Source organism: Epinephelus lanceolatus, chromosome 11 (assembly GCF_041903045.1).
Source record: "Epinephelus lanceolatus isolate andai-2023 chromosome 11, ASM4190304v1, whole genome shotgun sequence".
NCBI classification, from domain to species: Eukaryota; Metazoa; Chordata; class Actinopteri; order Perciformes; family Serranidae; genus Epinephelus; species Epinephelus lanceolatus.
This window is the reverse complement of record NC_135744.1, coordinates 38,600,512-38,627,162: the sequence shown is the minus strand read 5'-3', so window position 1 is coordinate 38,627,162 and position 26,651 is coordinate 38,600,512. Positions and strand designations below refer to the sequence as shown.

At 40.0% G+C, this 26,651-nt stretch overlaps 2 protein-coding genes across 5 annotated transcripts in view; one reads left to right on the top strand and one right to left on the bottom strand.

The window, feature by feature from the left end:
• faxdc2 (fatty acid hydroxylase domain containing 2) overlaps positions 1 to 26,651 on the bottom strand; it is a 48,266-nt gene that overhangs the window by 18,926 nt on the left and 2,689 nt on the right. The window lies entirely within an intron of this gene.
• macroh2a1 (macroH2A.1 histone) lies at positions 794 to 25,532 on the top strand. 4 transcript variants are annotated; one of them, XM_078172620.1, is made up of 9 exons: positions 794 to 934; positions 2,687 to 2,887; positions 3,349 to 3,455; positions 3,702 to 3,893; positions 4,800 to 4,904; positions 10,642 to 10,732; positions 12,831 to 12,920; positions 20,550 to 20,724; positions 23,920 to 25,532. In XM_078172620.1, exons 2-9 carry the CDS (start codon positions 2,716 to 2,718, stop codon positions 24,083 to 24,085), a joined length of 1,098 nt encoding a protein of 365 aa, XP_078028746.1. In that variant the 5' UTR covers positions 794 to 934; positions 2,687 to 2,715; the 3' UTR covers positions 24,086 to 25,532. The 4 variants fall into 4 exon arrangements, with proteins under 4 accessions (XP_078028746.1, XP_078028745.1, XP_033505071.1 ...); XM_078172619.1 differs by lacking the exon at positions 10,642 to 10,732 and adding an exon at positions 8,147 to 8,246; XM_033649180.2 differs by having other exon boundaries at positions 4,797 to 4,904.

Genomic DNA, 26,651 nt, shown 5'->3' with positions numbered 1-26,651 from the left:
TAAAAAAATCCTTTGCTCAATGGTGAGCCAAGAAAGGCTAGAATGCAACTTTTCAGTGCTAGTTCTTATTGAGCAGCCCAGAACAAGTCTAGCAGCCCTATTTTGTCTATTATGGCACTTATGTCTAGGAGAAAAAGAGATCTTATCTTAGATTGTCCCTATGTTGTAGTGTCCTTGGGCAATATACTGAACCCCAAATTAGTACTGGTGTGCCATTTGTATGTGAAAGAATATGAATGTTTAACTGAGTAGCAGGTGGCACCTTGTAGGCCTCAGCCATCAGTGTGTGAACAGGTGAATCGGGCATGTCTAGACAAGAAGGGTGCTATGTAAAGGCAAGTCCACTGTGATGAGGATGTTGGCACTAGCTCAAAATATGTGGCATTGATTCAAGGTTGACAAATTGAGTGGTTTTTGGGCTAATTTTTTTTATGGCACATGTTGCCCATTTTAAATTAAATTAAAACTTAGACATTTTAATGATAATAATAATAATCAGAAAACCCATTCTTGTAATTGCAGTGGAGAGTTGATCACACATGAGGATCTGTGCAGGGTGGGGGTGGGGATGTTTGCACAAGGTGCCCAATATTAGTGACACCCTTGCTCATAGGGTCAATATATCCAGTAAAATGCTATTTATAATGCGGCTGTCGGAAAGCTTAAATGTGAGAGCTATCGACCTGCCCGGCAGTCAGTCAGCATTTCTAGTTGAAACCACGTGTTTTCCTGGACAAAGTAAAGGTGTAAAGGGTTAAAGATCATCTCGGCAGCAGATTCACATTCAGCAGGTCTGCTCTCTCCAGTAGTTGCATCGCTCCGCGGGCAACGCTGGCTCGCTCCGATATTTCAACCCGCTGTGGATTGTGGGAGTTGAGGACACTGCCCAGGCTTGTTCCCGGAGAACCGGAGACATTTTCCCCCGCTGTGTTTTGTAAGTACCGCTCCGGGTTTGCACACCGACATATCGAGCCGAGCACGGTCGCGTACAGTCGGCAGAGCCGGTGTGTGTTCGCCGAACTGAGCCTTTAACGTTGCCATTTCGTGTTTTCCTGGCATGGAGGCCGAGAGCGGAGACTGCTGGAGCTGACAGGCGGGGAGGGGAGGGAAGGAGGAGCGGGCAGCTGCCGCCGCTCCGCCGGGGTTGTTTCCACACGGAAGCTCGTTGACCTGAACGGGAAAAATGTCACTGTCTCGTCTGACAGCTCCATTTTAGCCGTTTGTGTAGTCGCTCCTGCTGTGGATGAAACACATTTCCATGCGCGAGACATCCGGCGCGCTGTTGACATGCGGAAATCGTTGACAGTGGGCAGCAGAAACAAATACCCAGTGTGGCGGTGAAACCCACCTCCACCTGTCCGGAGTGGAGAAATGCCGCAGATGTTGTGTCTCCCGGTCCATAACCATGTTGCTTAAATATAATGTTCGCATTATGTTCGATATGACATGTTATATATCGTGTGAAACCCTTGCATTAATTACAGCAGGACTTGGAAACAGCGTGGCCTTTGGTGGGGCTAATTAATTATCAGTATCAGCTAATTAGAGTCTGCATCTGGTATAATGAAAAAAAAAAATCAATCGCAACTATTATTATGTCATGAAATCATCCAAGAGATTGACTTGGAATATTGTGAGTTTCTATTTGAGTTGGATCCCCCAAATGAAAGCCATAATATGCATATTATTTACATCTAATAAGTGACCATTCCTATGATGTCAGGATGCTAATGGCGCTCACAGCAGTGATCCAACAGCAGCATGGCTCTGATGATAATCCGAGTCTTCTTAGAGCTAGTGTGACATTTAAGCTGCTCTTTGGCCTGAAGGTGATCTAAACTACACACAGAAAGCCTAATGTGGATCTTGGGCAGACTGTATTAATATAAATAGTGCAGTCTGGTAAATAATATTTCTGTATTCTTTGAACATGGATCAAGGCGTTTTGTGTGGTTATTAAGAAAATTAAAATGCAGAACTAACTGCTGGAGGACTTGAAACATGGTGACTAATAGACTTGTGATGAAGGGCTTGGCTCTGACTGTACAATAATAATAACATTTAGTGTTACATATGGTCAGAGAGTTTAGAGCTGGGTGTTGATGAGATGTAAAACTTGTTCAGGATCAGCTTTTGTTTAGATGAAATTTAAAACAAAACCTTCAAAAACTGATTTAAAAAGAACAGGAATTGCATAACATTTATTGTATATTTGGAAAGCAGATTCCATACATTATGCTATACAGACAAGAATGTGACCTGTCAGTGTTTTCAATCAGCAAAGAAAGACATCATGAAAGTGCAGTTTGTGTGTAATCGCTGTCAGAATTGATGTTTTTTTATTTCTAAATTATTCATCGAGAGCCAGCCAGCTCCACCACAAGAGCTTGCTGCTTTTTTATTTCATCTTTATTTTTGATTTATCACTTCCTGTGGAAGACGTGTCCAAACTTGTCTGGAGCCCTTTGAGAAAGATTTCCTGTGTCACCCAGCCTCAGTTTGTAATTTCAACCAGTAAGATGAGTGCATGTTTTCACATCTGGTCATTGTGGCCAAGCTATATTTAAGAGCGAGGTCACATGATGTTATACTAAGTACTGTGTTGCTGCTTGTTTAACATTTAACGTACAATAAGCAAAGTCATACTCAGATTTGTTAATGGATCATGGTTGTTGTGTCCCTGCAGAGCTCGACACTGGTGGCGCTCTCAGCACCATGTCTAGCCGAGGAGGAAAGAAGAAGTCGACCAAGACGTCCCGGTCCACCAAGGCTGGGGTCATCTTCCCTGTAGGACGCATGCTGCGCTACATCAAGAGGGGCCTGCCCAAATATCGCATTGGGGTGGGAGCGCCTGTCTACCTGGCTGCTGTCCTGGAGTATCTTACTGGTGAGATTTATTTTTTTAAGAGGAGAGAAAAATGTTATGTTAGATTTTTGGGGTATTTTTGTCAGGGAATACTGCAGTGAACTGCAAGAACAACTGACTGCACTCTTGTGTTGTTGGCCGCTGAGCAATTTTCCACAAGCACAGCTCTATGACAGAGGTTGTTAATTGATCTAAGAGCATTAGTTACTTTATGTTATTTGTAGACATTCAAAAAAATCCAATTTCAAAACAATAAAAAATATAAAAATCCTCTAATACTTACAGTTTAAGTTTGTTAAATGCTTCATTTTGAGACAAATATAATATTTAAAAAATCTTTACATTCAGTGGTGTCTACTCAGAACCTTGGCAGAAAGAATGACAACGAAGTCTGATTGCAGTCAGAAGCATGAACTAATTTTCTAAATCACTCGTGCTCTGCAATGTTTATTGATGATATTTTTTTTTTTTTACCCATGTAGCTGAGATCTTGGAGTTGGCAGGTAATGCAGCCCGAGACAACAAGAAGGGCCGCGTCACACCACGACACATCCTGCTGGCCATCGCCAACGACGAGGAGTTGAACCAGGTCAGCTGCTGCATGTATCTGAAAAACACATTTTAGTTGCATTCATGTAAACTTATTTTGTCTGTTATATAAAGTTATAGTGGTGTTCTCACTCTGTAGACCATTTACAAAAAAGCCCACTGCATAATATCATTGTCAACTTTTTTTTTCAGTGCATACAGCATGTTTTTAGTTTGATTTTAAACCATCCGGACATCGTGGGACCATGTGAAGTCTTGTTTTTAACTTTGTCTTTCTGTTTCTCAGTTGCTGAAAGGTGTGACCATCGCAGCAGGTGGAGTCCTGCCCAATATCCATCCAGAGCTGCTGGCTAAGAAGAGAGGAGCAAAGGGGAAACTGGAGATACCCGTCTCACCTGCTCCAGAGAAGAAGCCCAAGTCGGTTAAGAAAACAGCGGCTAAGAAAATGGGTGGGAAAAAGGCAGGAGGGAAGGCCAAGGTATTGGAGTCTGGATTGTTACTGAATGTGTTTGTGGTCAAACGTAGGAGGTGAAAGCAGAGGAAGTTTCATCAACCTGTGATTTTGTATAGATGGATTTTATAAAACAAACGTGTTTACTTTTTAAAACATATCAGATGCCCTCCTGAGCAGGAACTAAGAACGTTGTGTTTGCCTGATATCAGACAGAACGGTCAACTGTCAACATCTTCAGACTGACATTGTGTCCACTCTAACTAATTACCGTAAGGGAGGGGGATTAGATTTTTCCTAACCAGTCGCTAGGGACCAACATATCTGCCTGAATCTTCTGTCATTCAAAGTCCACACTGATGCGTAGCCATGCCAACATGCTTGTTTTGCCAGGGGTTTAAGAGTGAAGTGGAGCGAAGTAAAACAAACTACGATGTCTGGCAATATTGAGAAGACCTGGTGATTTAGAGCAGCCTCAATAGCAGCATCTATCTTGTCTATAGCAGTCGCCATTGTAGTTATTACTCCTCAGTAGTTCTGGCATACAGCTTTTGACAATGGCATTAGTCCCGCCAGTGTCACTGATAGTCCCTCCCCCCTTTCCCCCACGGTGCTCATTGGATCGATTGCTGCCGTTTCATTTCACAATGCAAGACAAATCAGTCAACTCAGTGGAGTGGGCGGACTCAGAGGTCTAGACCAGGGCAAATGATGTGCAGTAGTGGGAAAAATACAGTGCACATCACAAAACATTTCTGACATCTTCGATAGGAAAAGAAAAGTTGAAGTAACACCCAGAACCAAGAGCAGTCTAACTAAAAGCGAAGCACTAAGACTAGATGTTCTGGTGAAACAGTTTCAGCACAACACTGTAGCTGACCCTGACCTCTTACTCAGGAGAAAAATAAAGTGTCTCTGTGTCCTCAACAGAAGCAGGGAGAGGTGAGCAAGGCAGCGTCGGCAGACAGCACCACAGAGGGATCTCCAGTTGACAGCTTCACTGTGCTTTCCACCAAGAGCCTCTTCCTGGGTCAAAAGGTCAGTTTTCTGTCCAAAGAAATGTACTAACCCCCGCACAGGCGTAAGCTAAATACATATTAAATTACAGGTAAGCCTCTATTGAATGATTTAGGTTTGGGCTGAACAGATGCCTTACTCATGCCAGGCTAAGGCTCATGAAAAAGTTATAGACAAATCTTAGAAAGCCTACATGAAGTCAGACGTACATGGATACATACTTTAATGGCTTTCAGACATATGTGGCTGTCAAAGGACTGTCTTGTTCTAAAATGCAGTGTCAAGGCCAGTGTTTAATTTTTTACAAGTCAAAGAAAAAAGACATAGTTGTACGTGATGGAGGAGTTTATCTCTGTTTTGTAGCCAGATTAATCAGATCATAAACTGTAAAACCAAAGATGTATTTTGTATTCTTCACAGCCACAGGGGTTTTTAATTAAAAGTACTCCTGCTGACTTACTTCTACAAACTGTATGATCTGCCTCCTTAAATATTCATATGTTATCCAGTCTTCCCTGTCTGAACTAAACCAGATAAAGAGGTGAATTCAATCAAAGATTATCTGTTCTGCCTGGTAGAAAGAAAGCTGTATGTGATATTTTGTTCTTTCAATGTAAGTTTCCATCACGCTGTACTTCCTCACAGGTGTGCTATAACTCGCCAGACTTCATATAAGAGCTTTAAATGCTACGCAACAGAGCAGCACACTACGCTTTCACTGTAATAGTAGCAACCATGCTGTGTTGTCTACTATCTGACAGATCTGTAAGCTCCCCCCGCGCTTTGGTCCTGCTGAGCATAAAAACTTCTTTTTAACCTTTTTTTATTTGAACTGAAACATGGAAGTAAATTTGCCTGAAAGTCACATCTGAGCGTTTTTTTAATGTTCACGTTCCAAGATCACAAGATCATCAAGATCAGAAGCTTATAAAAATAGATCTGAGTTTAAGAAACATAAAAGGCAGGAGGGGGTCGTTTGTAAGAGAATGAATGACTCAAGAGTGATGCAAGAAGTGTCACTGATTCCCTAATTTCAAACAGTAATAATAATTGTTAGTAATTGTCAATGTACGAGTTTGATTTTGGCTTCTGTGCATAGTCTTTGTGCTAAAAAAATTTAATATACGTGCTGTGTTCAGCACTCTGACAGTAGTTTGGAGCAGTGTAATGTCAGTGTTCTCTGGGATTTTTCTGCCTCTAAGCTCATGGGTACCATAGGACTAACTGATGGTGTCTACAGGAATGCAACTTGGAGTCATTAAAATCAGTGCACAAAAAGAAATGCAGTCCCTAGAAGAACAAATATGGGAAATTTACTTCCAGAGCTCAACGTTTCAGCTCAGTTGTGATTTTCACTGCTGCTAATGGCACTGCATGCTTTGGTCTACTGTGCATATGCTAATGCTAATATATTATTTAATACTGATGAATTATCCCAACCTGATGCAGTAGCAGGTTTAGTATTTAAAGCATAATGAAACAGACTCCTTGCTTGTGGTTATTTCAGTAATCTTTGGCAATTTTGCTGCTTCATCTTGAATTAGTTGATGCTTTTTTACCTATTTGTAAAAGCTAGAGTTTAAACACATCCTGTCTTGGCTCATTGTCATTTTAATACACATTCCGAGATGTAGTACATTAATTTGAAATTCAATTCAAACGCTCCGTAGCGGCACTATTTATCTTCTGTCATTAGACTTTCTTCATTAGTAAAATGGCTCCGTGCTCGATCATGTAGCTGACCACAGATTACAGCAGCTGTTTAATGGAAATCAGTGGATGACAATCAAATGAATGCAGTTAACCTCCCACTGATTATGATAATGAACCCACGAAAAGAAAAGCTAGTCTGCTCTCGGTTTTATAGACTTAATTATTGTAACTGCACTTTTTTCGGCTCACGTGCTCAAGTCTCCGTCACACACAGTCTGAATAACAGTTCTGTTGTCACTGCTTTCATTCTCACTGCTTTGTTTTAGGGTGATTTGGGCCTCTTATTACTATGTTTAAGGTTGAAATCATTGGAGGCAAAGTGTGGTGTTTGTGTAACAGATGGATGTTAGATTCTGAGATGCTTACAGGATGTGGCATATGCACTGAAAATTCTTAAAATTTCGAAGGATACCTTGACATTTTGACTTTGTTTTAGGATATTCCTTTAGTCTTGGCTTTGGAAGTGAAACTATGCAGTGCAGCCAACCTTTAACAAACAAAATCTAAATATTAATATACTGGAATTATATTAATATTTAGATTTTGTTTGTTAAAGGTAAATATTAATATACTGGAATTATCTTTGCAAACAAATAACAGTAGATAGTGAGAATGTAAACTGAAATTCTGTGGGAACATTGCAAGACACCTGAAAGACAATATGACAAACTCTCTGAAATGACCACAAACACACCTACAAAGGTGGGTAGATTAGATTGTGTGTTATAGAGCCTGTTTGACTTGTCATTGTAGGAAAAGCAGAGGTGTGAGTGATCAAATTATAAATGTCTAAGTTGCATTTAGGTGCTTCGGTTTCAGGTTCTTGGTATGGTGCATGTTCGCACACTGTCAAACTCATTTACTACACCTGTGCTTTTCTTACTATAAGAATTCAAAATGTCTGCTGTGAGAGAGAGAGAGCTACTTAACGGTGTTTTTTAATCTTTTACATTACTGTATCCATCATTTCCCTGTTGGTTAGTTTCAGCATGTGACCGCGGTCGGTCTTGCCAGAAGTGAGTTGTCCGTGTGGTCCTGATTATTCAGGTGCTTTCTATTGACATTTTAAATAATTTAGCTTGTCCTAATCAATGCACCTGCAGGTCTTCTGCCCTCTTTTGAATTCTTTCAGTTGTCAGAATTTGCTTTGAGGTCCGTTAAATGCTTATTAATGTTGAAACAGCAGTAGCAGTTAGCCGTATGACCTTTGCAGCAGTGTTTTTCACTGTGAGATGATTACATTATTTACAGTTTCTTGTGTATTCCTGATAAGACTCTGAATATGTGCACGCTGCCAGTCTACATTTAGACAATAAACTGCACGTCACTGCACAGTGCACACAAATACATGTAGCATTTCCTCACTGTGTGCTTTCAGCTGTAGATAGATATGTTGAATGTCCACTTCTTTAAGCCATCAAAAAGTCAAGGTATCCCTTTAAGCAGTGGTGTGAATCTGGTTTTAATTGCTTTGCTTCCTCCCCTCTTCCTTCTTGCTCTCCCTCCTCCTCTGCATGCCGCCATCCGTGCCCCCTCCACCCCCTCCGCAGCTCAACCTTATCCACAGCGAGGTCAGTAACTTGGCTGGCTTTGACGTGGAGGGGGTCATCAACCCCACCAATGCAGAACTTGAACTTAAAGATGATCTAGGTGAGCTTCCCTGCCCCCCGCTCCCATCTTCTCTGGTTCCAGTGGGGTTTGAGATTGAAAATCCTTGAGTGTTCAACAGCTTGACAGCTTCTCCTAAATCAAACTCTCAGTGAATTAAAAACCTTTGAGAATAAAGTTCAGACTGCTGGACTGGTTAGAGGGAGATTCCTCCACCAAGCCTGTTTATTCACACTGTGGGCAACTTAGTTGATGTTATAATCATTTAGGACTGATGTTGGAAAGTGGAAGAGATATTGAATAAATTCACAACTCATTATTTTTAAGTTCCTCTTAAAAAGAATCCCGGATGTGCCATTGTTTATCATTATTTAAAATCAGTTGACGAAGCTTTCTTTGCATTTTTCTTTTTGCTTTCTATTACTCTGCTGAGCTATGTGCAAGCACAAAAAAAGTTAGTTGTAATCTCAATGATCCATGGAGAGCAGCATCCTCTTTTGGATACATGAAATTAACTAGATGAGGTTTAAAGCAACCTTTAATGCAGCTAATAAGCTAACCATATTTTTGTTGCTTTGATATTAGCCTTCTAAAAATCTCAGTAAGACATATTACTGTAAATAAAAGCTCAGTGAAATGGCGCTACAAATGGCAGCCTCTGTTGTGCTTTCTCCTTTTCTGTTTTTTGTTAATTTGCTCAGTTTTCGGCGCTCCCTCTCCGGTTATGCTCAGCCCAGTCGCCAGAATCAAATGTTGGCATTGTATGTTTCTGCGAACAACGGGTATGTTACATTTGTAAATGTCACCGTATCATATCACCATTTCTCAAGTGACGTAGCTCAGATTACATGCATATGAGCTGAGTTTTCATCAGGAGGAGGAGGGGATGGTGGATAAAGACATGTTGGAACATTTCCAGCCATGTTTGTTGTAACAAAACCAGGTAATTTTTCGAGCCATATTTTTAGCAACCAAACGTGGTATTTTAAGCTAAAACATGATGTTAACCAAACCCTAACCAAGTGGTTTTTGTGCTGAAACCTAACCACACTTTAACCCCACTGTTGTCACAGCATAAAATTGAAATGTCAACTTGTCTGCTACATATGAAACAAATTCAGCTCATGGAATGAACAAATGTAACATATCTGTTTGCAGAAACATACAATGCTGACAGTTATCTTGGCAATTAGGTTGTGTTTTATCATTTTCTAGCTTTGTTGTCCTTGTTTTTAGCTGTATGTTTGCTTCAGTGCAAGAACAATGAGAAGTCAAGTTTTCTATGGAAAAAATTGGTCTGGGCGTTTAGTTACTCTTTACAGATTACAGTAAACCCTAATGAACGATGCAGCCATTTGAAATTAATGAATGAATGGTTGCAAGAGGCGGACGTGTGCTGCTCGTTTAGCCTCTGATGTCTGCTGACCATCAAAAGCTCCGCTACGGCCGACTTTCCTCAGCAGAAGTGCTCTGTTGATGACTCCTGGACTCTTTGGACATAAAATAACTTATTGATGGTGTTGCTCATGGTGTGAATACCTGGTGTGGATCTTGACTTTGATCTTCTTTGACCTCAAGTAACACACCCTGCTCTTTGACTGAAAATGAAGAGCAGACAGAGTTTCTCTCGCAGATGAATAGAAAATCACATAAAGTACAATTCCCAGTAGCAAGACATGCATTTTTGTGGAGACATTCAAGGATTTTCTATCAAAACTCCTCAGAGCAGTGATTCTGCGCGCTCTTCTCATTGTGTAGATGTGTTGAGGTTCACTCCAGGTTGTCATCCTTTCAGATGGCTGTCAGATCTTTATAATGGTTAGTAATCACTGTAATTTCAGGACAGTTATTGGAACAAAATAGAGCATGAATTAACAAAAGGAAAAACATGACATTAGTGTCTGTTTGTTGCTCTCTGCAGCCTGACTGTTAAGGTCGGTGGCCTGGAGTGTGATCATAAAATTCTTGGCTCATTTCTATGAGCCAAGAATTCAGGACGACACAATTAGTCAGAACGCTGGTTTAAAAATGTTTGCTTTCTTAATGACCTAAATGAAAAAATACAAAAACAAATTTTTAAAGTTTTAAAAAGCACTCGAGCATGCAGTCTTGTGTGTTAATGAGTGTAAGCGGCAAACAGTTCTTCTGTATTTCTGATGTCTTTTTAAAGTAAACCTGGCTAACTGTGCAGCAGTCCTGCTTCCTAATTACATAATGTGATCCACCATGTCCTCAATTGCCTCCTTGTTTCCTGTGATGTCCTCAGCCAATAAGGAGCGCGCTCACTTCTGTCTCTTTTCTTCCTGTTCTTCTCTTTCATCCTTTTTTTTTTTTTAATTCAACTTTTTTGTCCCATCTTGTTGCTCCTGGTCACACACACACTGTGTTTTTACCACCATGTCGTTTGCCTGTTGTTTGTCATTATTGTTATCTGTAGTTGCAAGTTGTCCGAGCTGACATTTCCATCATGGAGAGCGACGCTGTCGTTCACCCGACCAACTCCTCCCTCTATACAGGTGGTGAAGTAGGTAAAGGAACCATTGACATCACGGAGACCACGAGTGTCTGTCTGCTCTCTCTCTCTCTGCATGTTCCAGATAGTCTGCACTGCAGTCTGTGGACAAACATCACAGCAGCAGCACAGTTTTTACTGTCAAAGTCACAACCCAGTTCCCTGCTGTTCTTACTGTAAATGCTTCACTGTGGTATTTATGTAATTTGGTGAAACATTGAGTGAAAGAACTATCACTGTATGAGTGATTGAATTTGCTCGCAGAGGCTTGAAATGTGCAAGCAGGGACTATTTTACGTTTGCAAGAACGTGCTTGTGGGAAACTCCACTTTCCAAATTTGAAAGTCAGCTGCCAAACAGCGTTGCAGCCACACGCTATGTTTTCAATAAACCTAACCCAGAAGACAAACTCAATGTGGACATTATGAAAAGGATAATTTGAATTTGGCAGCTCGCTGCATTAAAAAAAAAAAGGCTGTTGGTTGGCCGCGGACTCTGTTTTCTCAGATGTCAGAAATTCCTGCATTTTTATGCACCAAAAATAAAGAGTTTTCATAGCAGTTCCTGCCTGCAACCGGGGTCCGTCTCTCAAAGCAGGACGTCAACGTCATGAACTGAAGCAGAAAGTACTGCTTGGGTGTTTACATCAGTGTAGCTCCAGTCTGATCCCCTGATGATTTAGCAAGCCTGCATCATGTGACAAGCTTTCCAAAAACAATCCGACAGAAAATAATTGTATCAAGCACCTTTCAAGTCTTGGCAAGTTTGTTTTCACATCACACAGAACTACAGCCAGCCTGAAAAATGTGTAAAATCAGGTATATAGTAATTCAACATGGTAGCCCATGTCATGCAGTGCATGCAGTGCAGTGCACAGAAACTTGATCTACAGAGAACACCACTTGAGCGCATCTTATAATTCATACACAACAGTATATTTATAATGGTGTAACCCTGAGACCATGCTGCTGCTGCTGCTGCTGCTGCTGCTGCTGTTGTTGCTGCTGCTTGTTGTTGCTGCTTTGTTCCACTTGACTTAAACGTGGACGATCTGGGACTCGCTTCATTTCCTGTTTCTCTCGACTGTGCTGTCAGTTCTGCTGGTTAGAAGGAGCATCCACCAAGTTTTTGATTGAGACATGATGTTCTCGAAGCCTCAAATTCAAACCTCTGAGTGCTGATCACTGGTCATTTGAATAAATGACGTTTAACCATTAATGACCATACAATGAAGCAAAAATTATTGATCTATTTGCTCATATTGGCTGTTGGATCACTTGAAGTGCTTGTATCACCGACCTTTCTTTAACAGGCTGATATTAACCCTATTGTATTCTTCTCTCTTGCCTGTTTCTAATGATATTACAGCCAGAGCATTTATTTCTTTGGCTCTGGTCGACTTGAATAACCGCTCTCCTCTCTGGTTTCCTTTGCGGCTTCTCTCTTTAGCTCTGAGTAAATCTGAAATGGTGTGATCATTGTGGAACGTCGTCCTTTAGCCATCAAAATAAGGAGAGAGGGAGAATTTGTTTTCTTAATTATCTCATAATAACATCTAAATGTATCTTCCTCTTTGAGTTTAACTTAGATTGCTTCCGGGGCAGTTTCACTTAAAATGTGTACGCAAACAAGTTAACAGAGCTTTCACATTTTCATTTTAGATTTTCTTTTCTTTTTAAACACTCTCTTCACTCTATAATTTGGGAGTGAAAGAAAATAGCCTCAGTCCCCTACAAACAAGCCAGTATGTGAGGACAGAGGGAAGTAATTAGGGACCGCGGCTTTAATACATTAGTTTAACTGACTCAGAGTGAGTCATTTGGAAAATAGCAGCCCTGAATCTTTGCACTTCATTTGTGAGACTTTCCCCGAGTCTTACAGATGAAGTAACAGAGACTCGGCGTGCGGCATGAGCTCAGAGATTCAGAGAGAAACCTAGGTGAAATGATTGACAGCATCGTTGTCTGCCTGTCTCTGTCTGTCTCCGTGTCTGCCTGCTTGCCTGACATGTCTGTCTGCATGACATCATCTCTCCCTTTTCCTGTTGTCTGTCTGTCTGTCCATTAGCAGTATGTGAGGATGTAATCACTTTAATCCTCTCTTTCACTTAATAGGCTCTGCTCTGGAAAAGAAGGGCGGGAAAGAGTTCGCTGAAGCGTTGTCAGAGCTGAAGAAGAAGAACGGCCCCCTGGAGGTGGCTGGTGGTAAGTCAGCAGAGCAGATCATGTCAGGATTTGTCTACTCGGGCTGCACAGTGTAAATACAATCAGCCAGTTTGCAGATCGGGCCAGTTTTCAAATAAGTGAGCAAGCGAGCAACAGCGTCAGTACTTTTGCCCTACTCTCCGAAGCCTCACTCTGCCTTTATCTGTCTTTGGGCGAATAGGCACAGACAGGCTTGTTTATTTTTTTGTTGAAAAAAAATTAAGAAGAACCGAGTACAATTTGATATCTGTTTATTTATCGCAAGTGAAAAAAGCAGTTTGGGTTCAGACTATTTCGTTCAGTCAGAAAATCAACCTCGATCAAGGCAGGCTCTGGCAGCGTGACTCTAGATTTGATGCTACAAAAGTCAAACAGACCTTCTTTAGCAGCCTGTATTCAACAAGCAAATGTTAGTAGTTATGTTGTTTTGACTTTAGTAGAGAAAACAATAGGTCTTAATCCTGACAAGTGTTTTCCAAAATTGATCTAATATTCACTTTATGTGTTGTGCTCAATATTTAGATGATCGGTAGTGGACAGGTTTGTGAGCAGGGCTGAAAATTAACTTTTTGGCTCAGCGGCCAAGGGAACTGGTAGTTGAAAAAATCCACCAGCCAAGCATATTTTTTACCAGCCAAAATAATAAATTGCCTTTTTCTGTCACATACATATTTGTTTCAGTGCTTTTCATTGAGATAATACATTATTATGTTGAATACAAGCTTAAAGGAGAGGCCAGAGTGAAATTTGATGCAGGCTATGTGGCACTTGCTGCGTTCATGGTCACGTGGTTCACATGGTTCTTTGATGGAGTGGGGAGCAATTTAAGTGCGACACACAACAAACAGAGCGCCTGTCTGCTATTAGCCACTGTCAAATAGCTATTATATATACTTTATTACATGACTATTTTGGTACAAACAAATTTAGTTGCCAAATGGAAAATCTACCCGTATTTGGTGCTTGGCGGGTGTTAATTTTCAGCCCTGTTTGTGAGGCATGTTTTCTAATATTGACAGATGTCGACTGTCAGCTGTTGGTTGCAGATTGTCAGCTAAGATTTAGCAAATCGTAACATTTATGCTGATTGTGAACTTGTTTATGTAGTAAAATGGCTGCAGCAGTATTTTTTTTTTTTTTTTAAATGGTTAAGCAAACTAAAATATGGGTTATTGAACAGCGATCGACTTGACAAAACAAACACTGAAACAATGAGAAACATTTGATTAAAGCTACTCTAAAAGAAACATGATGGGTGTGGTCATGACTTTGTACTGTAACAGCTAAAATTTGTGATGATGAGTCTGATATTAAGTGAGAAAAGACAAGACAGCGCACAATACTTGTAACTTTGCTCCAGTTATATATTTTCATACTGTAGTTGATTATATTTTCTAGCAACCTGTGAAATGACCTTGACCAGTGTTGTCTGTAGAGCTTGTGATCAGAGGCTCCTTCCTGCTGCTCTGAGCACAAGGTGAGATTAGAAATTCAAAAAAAAAAAAGTCTTTCTTAAAGATGCCTTTCCTTTGCGGCAGTTGATAAACTTTCACATCCACGTGAGGAAAACCTAACTAGTGTGAATGTTAACCACAGTTCCCACCACAGAGCAGCACTGTAATTGAGCCTATCACCTTGTTTGTTTACGTTAACTGCGGAGTAGAAAACCCTCGTGTCATGTACACACAACTTAACGGCACTGAGCAGACGGGCCCGATTCATTTCATTATTTCAAAGTGTATGCATATCATTCATCCAAAATGCATGTTTAATGGCTTCCTGTCTGATTAATAACAAAACTTTTACTAACATTAAGTTGCAGACCTAATTTACCTGTAAATGACTGCTTGAGTTACCAAAGAGCGACATCTCACCGCCCGTTAGACTGCTAGTTTTGGGTAGATTTGATTTATGAAAGACGCTAGCAAAGCAACTCAGTACATGAAATAAGCACAGCAGAAACTTCAGACATGTTGTGCCATCGTGTTTAACATTATGTCTTTAAATGATACAGTTGGGACTGAAAACTACATCAGACATAAATGCGTGTACAGATTTAACATATCTCTGCAAGTCAAATCAGTCGTCAGATGTCTACCCTCAAGTGATTGTTGTGTGACGTCACGGTCTATTATCTCTTCCTCTGTTGTCATTCAGCATTAGGCAACGCTGACATTTTATGACTTTCTTCTAATGTCACCACTGAAGGGGTTGGAAAGTACAAATTGATCCACTCAAGCACCACCCAGCTCCTATGACAGTGATGTCACTGTGTCCCGTAAATCTGTCTTCACACACACACACCACAAACCACACTAAACAGGGCCAGGTCCTTTTGGCCTCTGCTTCTACGTTCAGCAAATGATGTAAGGACACTGCAGCAGGGATTAGCTCTCTGGACACGGACACACAGGTTTCACACACCTTAACAAATTCAGTCCTCCCTTAAAGAAGTTTTTCACTGCTGGAAAAATGGGCCTCATAAAACTAGGCTGTCTTTGCAGTAGAAAGAGGCAAATACTTTTGAAATTGGTGCTACATGACCTGCTGGTAGGTGACGTAACAAGAACTGGTGGCAGGCTGGTAACGAACAACATTGTAATTCAGTTAACCCTATGGGCCCGAACGATGCATAGTGCGTCCAAATTCACACCTTCTCCGCGACCGTGCATCATAGCGAGAAGCCACACATATCACGTGAAACAGTGGAACTATAGCTTTCCGACAAGACCAAGCACTTGTCGGTAGTCCAATGTTTTCACAGCGAAAAAAAAACTGATAAAGTTACACTAAAAGTATGTATAACAGAGCTTTCATACAGCTTTGCACACACATTACTCTTGGATCGATTACCCGCGAATGCAGGCTCGCACAAAAATGCCACGCATATCACATGAAGGTGCAGGAGCAGAACTTTCCAGTGATACCACACACATTACTGTGCTGTCATCCCATCATGCTATGAATACAGATTGATTGTCTACAAAATAAAAACCTGACTAATTTCTTTACAATCCATTATACAGATCTTGTTATCAGTCACTTCATATAGTGAGGAATATCGTATCTTACCACGTCTTAGGCTTGCGTGTGTTTCTCCCTGTCTGTCCACATTTGTAGTCCGGCTTTCAAGATGCAAATATCTCCATATTGTCCAGTTGACACTCCATCAAACTTTGTATGACAAGACCAGCCACTTCACCTTTGCGCACCCAGACAACTGCAGCCTAATTATACATGCATGACAGGGCCGTAGTCACCATATACATTGAGGGGGACACGTGCCCCCCCACCAATGCCCAAAATGTCCTCCCAATATATAACTGAAACTGAAAAACAAATATTATCTTGGAGGACATCACTGCACTTGGTTGACTATTTTTCTATGATCTTAGATGTAAATATTGCATGTTTCTTTCAGATAAAACACATTTTTGACTTGTGAATGAGTCAGTGGAATTTCTTGCAATAATGAAAAAATACTGGCAATCATGTCCGCCTGGCACAAACCACATGTTTTGGACAGCTGTGAAGTGACAGAATGTCCCAGCATCGTGGTTCTTATAATGTCAGATTCCAGAGAGTCTCCCCTCTGCATATATGGCAGAATATGTCAACTTCCACCTTGCTATGGTGAGATACATGTAAAAATGTAAGAATTTAGGCACACAGATTTGTTTTTTTCATTGATATAAAAATTAATATAAAATACAGGCACATAGAAGGACATGAAATGATGGCAAATCTGGATAGCCCACATTGTCCTGAAAAAAAAACAAAACAAAATATAGCATGTGTATGTAGCCTTTATAATGACTGATATGAGCTTAAAAGTAAAGGCAGTAAAAATACCACAAAAAAGGCTTAGGGTCCATAGGGTTAAACAGTAAGCTAAGACATGTTTCTGAAAACATTTGAGGCAAGAAATGGGCAGCATAGTTACAAAATCTTGGTATATATGTGATCAGCACTGCTTGGTTTTACCATTACCGATCTCAGTTTCCCTGGCCTCTGTTTTCACTGTTCAGGAAACAGTATGGAGCCCACTTCCTGTTCACAGACTCCCACTATTACAGCTTAACAGGGCACTTAAATATGTCTCTGAAAAAAAATATAGGCAAGAAATTGTCAGTGCAGTAACACTGATTAGATGGAGGGAAGTTTGACCTCAGTTCTTTTACACAAATGGCTCACATTAGTATGACACAAAGATGGTTGAAAATTGGTGAAGTTTCCCATTTAAAGGTTAAATTTAGCCAGAATTTCCATTGTCATTCAACTTTTTACAGAACCAGTTAATACTTGGATATTTTTGTCCTGAAAATGATCAAAGACATTTAGTATTGGTATGTAATATCTGCTCTTGGCAACTTGAGTTTAAAACTGCAGGCACCAGTCTTCAGAGAGCCATATTGTTTGAGCCATCAGATTATTTTATCTTTCAGTCCATTTGTCTCCACTTTCTCCATCTGTCTCTCTCATTATTCATCACTCACACTCAGTTTTTCAAACACTCCCCACCTTCACCACTGCTCCCTCTCTCATTCAGCCAAGTTAGCTCAGCATCATAATCCCGGTCTCTGCGTGGAGCTCATAAATAGATTACCAGGTGACTGAACACAGAGCCAGCAGAGCCTGTGAGGGATTCTGGGGATCTGGTCATCCTGACCAGACCTGTTTCAGAACAGTCGTCACACAAGTTCTTTAGGACGTTAAAAAGCATTTGCTTATCTTGATGTTGAAACCTCGCTTCCTAGTTTCAATGTGAAGCAGGTACCAGAGTTATTCGCCAAGTGAAGTTAAATTCATTTGGTTTGATATTTCAAAAACAGGTAGAACTAGAACAATGGGTGTTCGAAGTGTTAGATGACAGTGAGAGCTAAAAAAGTTAAATTGGGGAGCACTTGGTGTTTTTATCACTTCATTTTTAGAAGTGTGAAATATAACATGTTTTCTGTATTACATGTAGAGATTGCCATTAATACCATTTGTTCCTTCCCAATGCTGATACTGGTACCTGAACTTGTGTATTGGCCAATATTGAGCATCAATCCAATACCATGAGCAACTGAATGAATGCCACAGAACTTTTTTGATTGTGTAATTTGACTGTCATAAGAAATTATCTTTGGAATAAATAACTCCTTTAAGAAATTTTAAGTGTAGAAATCATTTAGTAAAAAAAGAAATACATTTAAATTTTTAAATAGTGCAGCAGCAACTTAACAGAAATCAATATTCTTCGCTGCTCTAAAACAGTAGTTGCACAAGTTGCTGTGTAGACAACGTTCTTTTAGCGATTGAATTCTTGGAAAACTAAAGTTTTATCTGGGTGTGTAATTAATTAAAGTTTATTAATAAATTACGTGGTATCACATCAGAGTATGGACTTTCGTACTTGCTGATATCCAATCCAGCATTTTAGGCAATATCGGAGGCATTTCTGTTACTGGTATCCTAACAACTCTAATTATATGGTGATGATTTATTTGTTTAAATGCCTGGTTACGCTAGAATGGGCTACAGCGAAATCAATGCTGCATAAACATCTAGAGCAGCAACTATTCTGATAATCATTAAAGGTCCAGTGTGTAGGGTCTAGGGGCATCTAAATGGAATAAAATATTAACTGTGATTTTTATTAGTTTTTAATCACCTGAAAATAAGAAGCCCTCTTACACAGAATTCACCATGTTGCTCTACAGTAGCCCAGAACAGACAGATCAGACGAAATCCTACACACTAGACCTGTAAATCAAATCTGACTTTGTGAGGATTTCCTGAGAGTAAATTCAGTATCTTTTTGGACAGTTGGTTGAACAAAACAGGTAATTTGATGACATCAGCCTGTGCTTTAGGCAGTCCAGATATTTTTCACTCTTCATTTTGGAGACATAATGATTAATCGAGAAACTGTCAGAATAATCAGTAGGAAAGCCAAACTGTCTGTGGCTGAGAGGGTCGGAAAGTTGAGCGTTTAGGGAGGCAAACAGAGGCATTGTTGGTTTTGGTCTTTTGTCTAATTCTGATTTATTGAGATAAGAAAAATAGTTGATGCTTTGCAACCTTTTTTTTTTTTTTTTTGGTCGACATCCGTTGCTACAGCCTCATGGTTAAATTACGTACGACGATGCCAACCACAGAAGCCCAACCTACGTCAACGTCTGCACAGTTTGATTGACAAGTGATCTCCAGATGTGCAATGCTCAAACACCACCACACACACCGTCCCAAACCATAAAACAAGTTGAACTTTGCAGGCAGTCATGAAACCGTAATCATCATCATCATCATCATCATCATCATCATCATCATCTACACACTTCACCTCGCGACCAGATCACACATGCAGTGCGACTGGCTCTCGCTCTGCTGTGTGAAGTCTCTCCATCCTCTCTGTGTGCCATCTGGAAATAAGCTCGTCCTGAGCTTTGACTCGGGTCCAGTCACACATTCGCTTTGGGCTAATAAAATCTGACTGGAGGCTTTCTCACTTCACAGAGTCATGGGCTTTGGCTGAGTTACACCGTCTACAGCTGCTGGTTCGACTTCTTCTCTTATATTCTCTTGTCTTCTGTTTTTTTTTTTTTTCTCTGTTTCCTCCCCTCTTCTTCTCGTCCCTGTTCTTCCTCTTCTCCTTTACGTTGCTCCTCTTCAGCTGTCTGGAGAAGTGATTTCTACGGCCCACCTCGCTGTAATACCCCAGCCAAACCATTTTAAGCTCTTTGAGATTTGCTGCATACATTTTCCACAAAGCAAAGTGTTCTTTTAGCATCTCAGGCCTCCAGGGTTTTGACTTCTGACAAAACTGGTTAATGTAGCTGACTTTGACTGTAGACAATGGATGTGACGTGAGAAAATCCAGCAGCAGTCAGAGGTGAATAAGTTCACTCAGTGTCTGACTGAACAAAACTTGAGCAAATTTAGCAAGATATGACACAGTGTTTTCAGAAAAAGTACTGATTTCATTAAATCATGGGGGTGGCAGCTGTGGCTACTGACATCGTTCTTTCATCTTGGTTAATTTGTTTTTAAAACATTTATCAACAGAAAAGTATTTGCTGGAAGTTCAGCAGTGACACCACATTTCATTTTTTTTCCTGTCATTTTTTGGCATCAGCGATCAAAGTCATCGGGTTTCTTGTCTTTTTTTTAATAGTGATGTTTTAGAATATTAAAAATTTTATAACATGGCTGTGATTTAATTTAGGGCTGAAGCGATCAATTAATTGATTGATTAGTTTATATAAATTAAATTTGAGTTAGTTTTAAGCCAAAACCTTCACTAGCTTTAGCTTTTTGAAACTTGATGACTTTGTGTTTTTCTCTGTTTTTATATCAGTGTAAAGTGAATATCTTTTATATTTTTTTATTTTTGATCAAACAAAAAAATTGAAGTTTTCACCTTGGACTGTGGATACATTTTTCGAAAACTTCTGACAATTTATAGACTAAATAATAATTGGTAAAGTGGAAAAATAATTCAAGAAATAAATTTGTCACAGCCCAAATTTGAACAATGGACAAGTTTATGCAACAGAAACATATAAGTCCCTCTCTTTATTCCCTCTCCTCTTCCCTTCCCACCTTACTAACCGCTCTTCATCCTCTCTCCTCTCCATCCCTCAGCTGTGTTGACTGCCGGCTTCGGTCTGCCTGCTAAGTACGTCATCCACTGTAACAGCCCGGGCTGGGGCTCCGACAAGTGCGAGGAGTTGCTGGACAAAACAGTGAAGAACTGCCTGGCTTTGGCGGATGAGAAGAAACTCAAGTCTGTGGCTTTCCCCTCCATTGGTAGTGGAAGGTAAGAAAACACACAGGTAGAAATAAACCCTGCAGTTCACTAGTGTACCCTACATTTACCTGAGGACATTTTTTCATCTTTAGTCTAATAAAGGAGCTGGTATTATGGACACTTTTTCCAAACCTGGTTCCAGACATTAAAACTGTCCCTGAGTTCACCTAAACAAGGTGATCCATACTTCAACTGGAAGAAAGGCCTTCTCGAGTGTCTTCATAACATCTTGAGTGGCACACTTGCATCGTCAGCAGTAAAGTGTTCGTGCTTATGTGTCCCTGCCCGTTTCCTCTGTGTAAGTCAAAACGGGAGTTGACATGGTTTCCAGGCAACGGTGGTAAACACCTCCACTTTGATCAGGAAAGATTTCCACAAACATGCCATGTGTTGGAATAACAGTAAGACAGTGTGGAAGCAGCACACGGAGGTCAGAGCGGTGGATCACAACCTTTGTGGCTCAAAGAAACGTCGACTTGTGAACCCTCATCACAGGTTTAATTCTGTGTTTACTGATGATCACTTCTCAGATCAGTTTAGATTTAGAGAAAAGAAAAAATAAACTAAAATGTTGCCAAGCAGAAATATAGCCACTATAACTGTCGAATGGATTGTCATGAATTTTTCATCATCATCAAGTCAAAATTTCTGTGCCCAATCATGACGACATAACCTATTAAACTGACATTCCCATAAGCCTCAGCTGTACTTTGTGTTTTGTGCTAAATAGCGAATGTTAGCATGCTAACACACAAAACTAATATGGTCAACACGGTAAGCATTATACCATCTAAACATCAGCATGTTAGCATGTTGATGTTAGCATGTAGCTCAAAGCACCGCTGCGTAAAAGTGCAGCCTCACAGAGCTGCTAGCATGGCTGTAAACTCTTGATCTTGTCTTCTTATTCCATCCTGTTAATCATCCCATGACCCCTCAGATTTATTTTGCAGCGCCTTGTTGGTTATGGACCCAACAGCTAAGAATGACTGAATCATAGTCAAAGTCAGGTTCACTCTCAAACAGCTTTAGAGTGACGTACAGTTTTCACACTCCTGAAAGATGTTGAAAAATTGTGGGCACAAGTTTTGAGAAGTTATAAAAAATTCACATTTGGTCTACTTAAAAAAAAATTTGAATAGAGTTAGGTACTGAACTCAGTACTTTAAAGGGCATCGACTGAATTAAGTTGGTATTACTGACAACCGATTAATATAAAATCAATTTTGCCAAATGTTGGTACCTCAGAGCACATCTGGGTGAGAGTGCCAGACAAGAAGACAGAAGTACCACAAAGCACGGGAAAAAAAAAACTCCGTGGCTGAAGGACAGGAGGTGGAAGCACCCCCTAGGCCTGTCGCGATATGCGATAAGTCAGTTAATTGCACGGTAAATTTAAAGGGTGACAGTAACTTTTCCGGCCGTGATTAATTGCCAGATTCATGCGTGTTTGTTTTCCTCGTCTCTCTCCACCAAAGAGACTGGACGACAAGAGCGTTCACTGCCGTGCATCGTCTGGCAGCCAGGTGAGTTGGTTCATTAGCGTAATGAATGGAGGGAAAGCTCTTGTCATCGAGTGTCTTTGTCTCTGTGGGGGAGGCGGGGCTATGGGCTACACACAGTGCGATCTTCGTGAGGGGGAGATGAGGCGGCGGAGAGAAAAAAACAGTTGAGTGTAAGAGAAAGACAGGGAACTTGTTCCTAAACCAAATGCCACGGCCCCTGTGTGGTAGTGTTTTGGATTTAAACCAAATGACAGAGGGAAGCCCAGTAATTTGAACGAACCGGTGTGCCAGGTTTGTTCTAAAACCATCTCAACAAAAAGAGCGAATACGACCAACTTCACTGCACACCTGAGAGTGAGAGACTGACAGTCTGTTTTTTTTGTATTTGTTGTTATTGTTATTTTAGATATTTAAATTTTCTTTTTTGCAATCCTAAATATTCTTGTTAAATAAATGTTTATTTCTCTTTAAAAGGGTGTACTTGCATCATTATGCCTTTATTATCATTATATAAGTTTAAAAAATGGTCTAAAAACATCAAAATTACAACAATAATAAAAATGGTCTTAAAAGCACAATATTACGCAATATTATCGCTTATCGCAATAATTTCTGACGCAATTAATCGCCCAGCAAAATTTGTTATTGTGACAGGCCTAGCACCCCCACGTCAGGAAGCTCCATCGGCTGCAGTGTCGATCAGCTGCAATAGTTGCGGTGTCTGGTCTATTTTTCTTTTCTGTATTGTTGTAGTAATAGCTAAGTACCACTGTGAGACGAGCAGACACGCAAACAAGCACATGCGCACACACAAACAGACAGACAGAGACAGAGGATTAGCTTTATTCGTAAATAGAATGAAACAGGAGCAGAAGTCTGTTTTAGTCTACTACATAACACTTGCAGCTTGTTCAAAAATTACACTATAAAGGAAGTACACCACTGAAACATGGTAGTGTTGGGTACCAGTGCCAGATTCCAGATACGGGAACTGGTACCGTTAAAAGAAGTCATTCTGATGCTATCCACAAGTCTCACATTAATGCTCTTTAGGCTGCTGGAAAAATGACATCAAGTCATTTTAAATGAGCCAAGTCAACCTAGCTGTTCTTCCAAATTCAAAACTATGTATGATACTGTTAAGTAACTAATGGGGAGGAAGGAAGAAATCGATACAGCAAAGTATTGTGGTATTTTTGTGCAGCAATATCACATCGATACTTGGAAACTTAGTATTTAAACATATGCATTATTTATATTACAAGTACAAATTTAACGTTTGTTGGCCTACTAGAATAATAAAATTGCTTTTGCTTTTTCAGTCCACTAGACACATTTTGCTGCAGTAAAAATGATTGAGGTGAGATGGACAGACTGAAAAGTTTTCATCGTATTAGATGAAACAGTTAATGATACAGTTTTTCTTTTGGAACAAAATCTACAGTTGAAAAAATGTAATAAATCGCAATATATCACAATGTATGTTATCGCTATACTCAGCATATCACAATAATATTGTATCGAGACTTAAATATTGTTATAATATTGTATCATGGGGCCTCTATTGATTCCCACCCCTGGTAAATAACTGTTTGTATGTTGTGTTGACCTCTAACAGAATGAGGGCCAGAGTCAGTCAAGTTAAAAAGTCATTTAAAAAAGTCTCCAGCATTTGACCACGTGTGTTCTCTTCATGCAGGAATGGTTTCCCGAAGCAGACAGCGGCCCAGCTGATCCTGAAGGCCATCTCCAGCTACTTTGTGGCCACCATGTCTTCCACCATCAAGACCGTCTACTTTGTGCTGTTTGACAGCGAGAGCATCGGGATCTACGTGCAGGAAATGGCCAAACTGGAGACGAGCTAAGAGTTTGGAGTATTTGCCTCCTCGTCCCATTCTCCCCCCCAAATCCTGTTTTTTCCTGCAAAGAAGTAGGAAGGTGTTTACTAGTGATTTGTTTTATTATCAAGAGAAGAAGAAGAATCTTTCTAAAGGCCGGGAACTTGTTTTTGCATTATGTTTGTATTTTTCCTATATTGTTTTTAACTTCTTATTTACTTGTCACCTCTGGCGTTTAAATGTAAAAGTGCACTGTTCATTCTGCAGTCTTTTAATACAAACAGTGCCCTACAAAACAGATTCATCAAGTGAAAAAGACTCGCGTGAAGATTTAATTTTCACGGTGTATACGGTAAAAGATGTTACGAGAGATAGCTTCACCTCAATTAACAGGCTTCCAGAGAAGTCTGATGAATACGGGTTAATGCATGTAATGGCAGTAAAGATAATAAAAACAGCTATTCTCTTTCTTTTCATCTCAAAAACACGAAATTCAGCTTATTTTTGGTATCAGATCTACGTTTTGGAACGTCTCTGTTGTTAAAAGTACTGTATAATGAAAAGGTAAAGTTCAGTTTGTTCTACGTTGGTCTTCAGGAGACATTAATAACAGAACTATGGAATGAGTTTTTGTGTTGTGTGTTGCAAATTCCTGTGTTTGCTTTTCTTTACACAGGCAAAAAAATTAGTTTCCTTGTGTGCTGCAGAGACCTTGAATTTCCTAAAAAAAAAAACTTTGAGGAAAAAAAAGAAATTGTCATGTAAACACCCCGTATATTATAATCTTATAATCATCATCCTGGTACCAGCGTCATTAGTTTATACTGTAAATTGAGCACCTGACGGTTGTCATTTACGGTAAAAACAAATCAGTTCATGACATAAAATGGAAGAATTGGAGGTTTTTGCAGGGCACGAATGGTTTATATTGTGTGTTCCTATCAATGTTTATATAGATGGAGTATTTGTGAAATGTTATAGTAAAATATTGGACTGTAACATAGATTTTTATTTTCTATTTTAATTGATTCTACAGGTGGTTTGGAAGAAAAAAAAAACTAGTGAGAGAGTTGTTTTTGTGTGTTTTGTCTTTGTTAAGCCATAAAACAAATGTACTCATTTTTCCTGGAAACAGAAGCTCTCTGCTGTCGCTTTTGGTTTGCTCTTTCACGCAACCGCCACTAGATGGCTCCCTGTAATCAAGAATTGGATTTTTTTTATCTCAGCCATTTTCTGTGCAGCAGCAGGCCTCTCCACACAGGCTGTTTGATTTGAGTTGGATTTGAATTGGGATTGACGGACGTATACATATATATATGAGGAACGTGACTGCTCTGCTGCATTTGGACTTTTCAAAAGCCTAACTTTCGTATGAGAAAAAAAAAGAAGTAAAATGCTTTCTAAAGAATTGCTACAATTGATGATTCAAAAGGTCTGTACACACTCCGGTAATAAAATACCTTTAAAAACGTCATTTTGTTCCTCTTGAATTGAGATCATTTCGTGTTTTCGCCAGCTCTGAGAATGCTGCCAGTGACTGTCGGAAAGTTTGAAAAGTGTGTTTGAGAGATTGAAGTTTAATTATAAGAAAAAAACTTCATTGTCCCCTGGGGAAGAAAAGTGTGTGTGTTTGTCCTTGAATGTAATAATAAATCAATTTCCACTGTATTAAAGTGAGCAGAATTTGAAGTGTTGCAGAACAAATGTCGGGAAGATGACACGCTGCATTTATCAGATTTGACTGAGTGCCACATTTAAAGCCTCGGGATCCCCAGCTCCAACTCCAGCTCGACAAGCATGTGTCTGTTTTGTCCTGTACTTAGAACCAAATGGTCTCACAGTGTGAGTAGAGGGAGATTATCATTGTGAGGACATTCTGACGAGCTATCATTTCTGATAGACGTAAGGGTTCAAATTTTTGGATCCATTAAAGTTGACAATGGAGAGGCTTAAAGATAGAGATAGAGATGAACATACTCATGCTTGGGATGAGTGTGCCGTTGTTGCTCACTGCTGTAACTTCCCCATTAAGGACATTTGTGATACCAACTATTTTCTGGCCTATAATGTGCTTTGCAACCTCCCCACACCTGATCCCATTTACACTGGCACAGGGATGAAACACCAGAAAACAAACATATAACAAACTCCAGGTATCCCAGTGTATCTTCTTATTAGACCAGAAAATAAAAGACCTCAGTAAACAATGAAACAACAAAGACAGAAATTTCTACACCAGTCCAACACTTTGTGACAGTCGGCAAGGTTTGGTACAAACAAACAAACAAAAAAACCTCCATTGTTGGAACAAATTTGGTAAAAAAACACAACTTTCGACTAATTGTCTCCAGATGTGAACCAAACTTAGCAACATGACCGCTCTGAAATGACACTTGTGTTAGCTAGTGTTTGAAACAGGAAGTCAGGTGCTTTATCAAGTACACAAAGTGTAATAAAGGTGAACCTGGCTGTAAGGTTCTTAAAATGGTGACAAACAATTCTGTGTTTCCTGTGTGTTAGTGAACTGCAGAATAAGAGGCATGTCCCTTTTCCTAATAACAGTCAGCATTGACCTCTTTTAAACATGAAGACC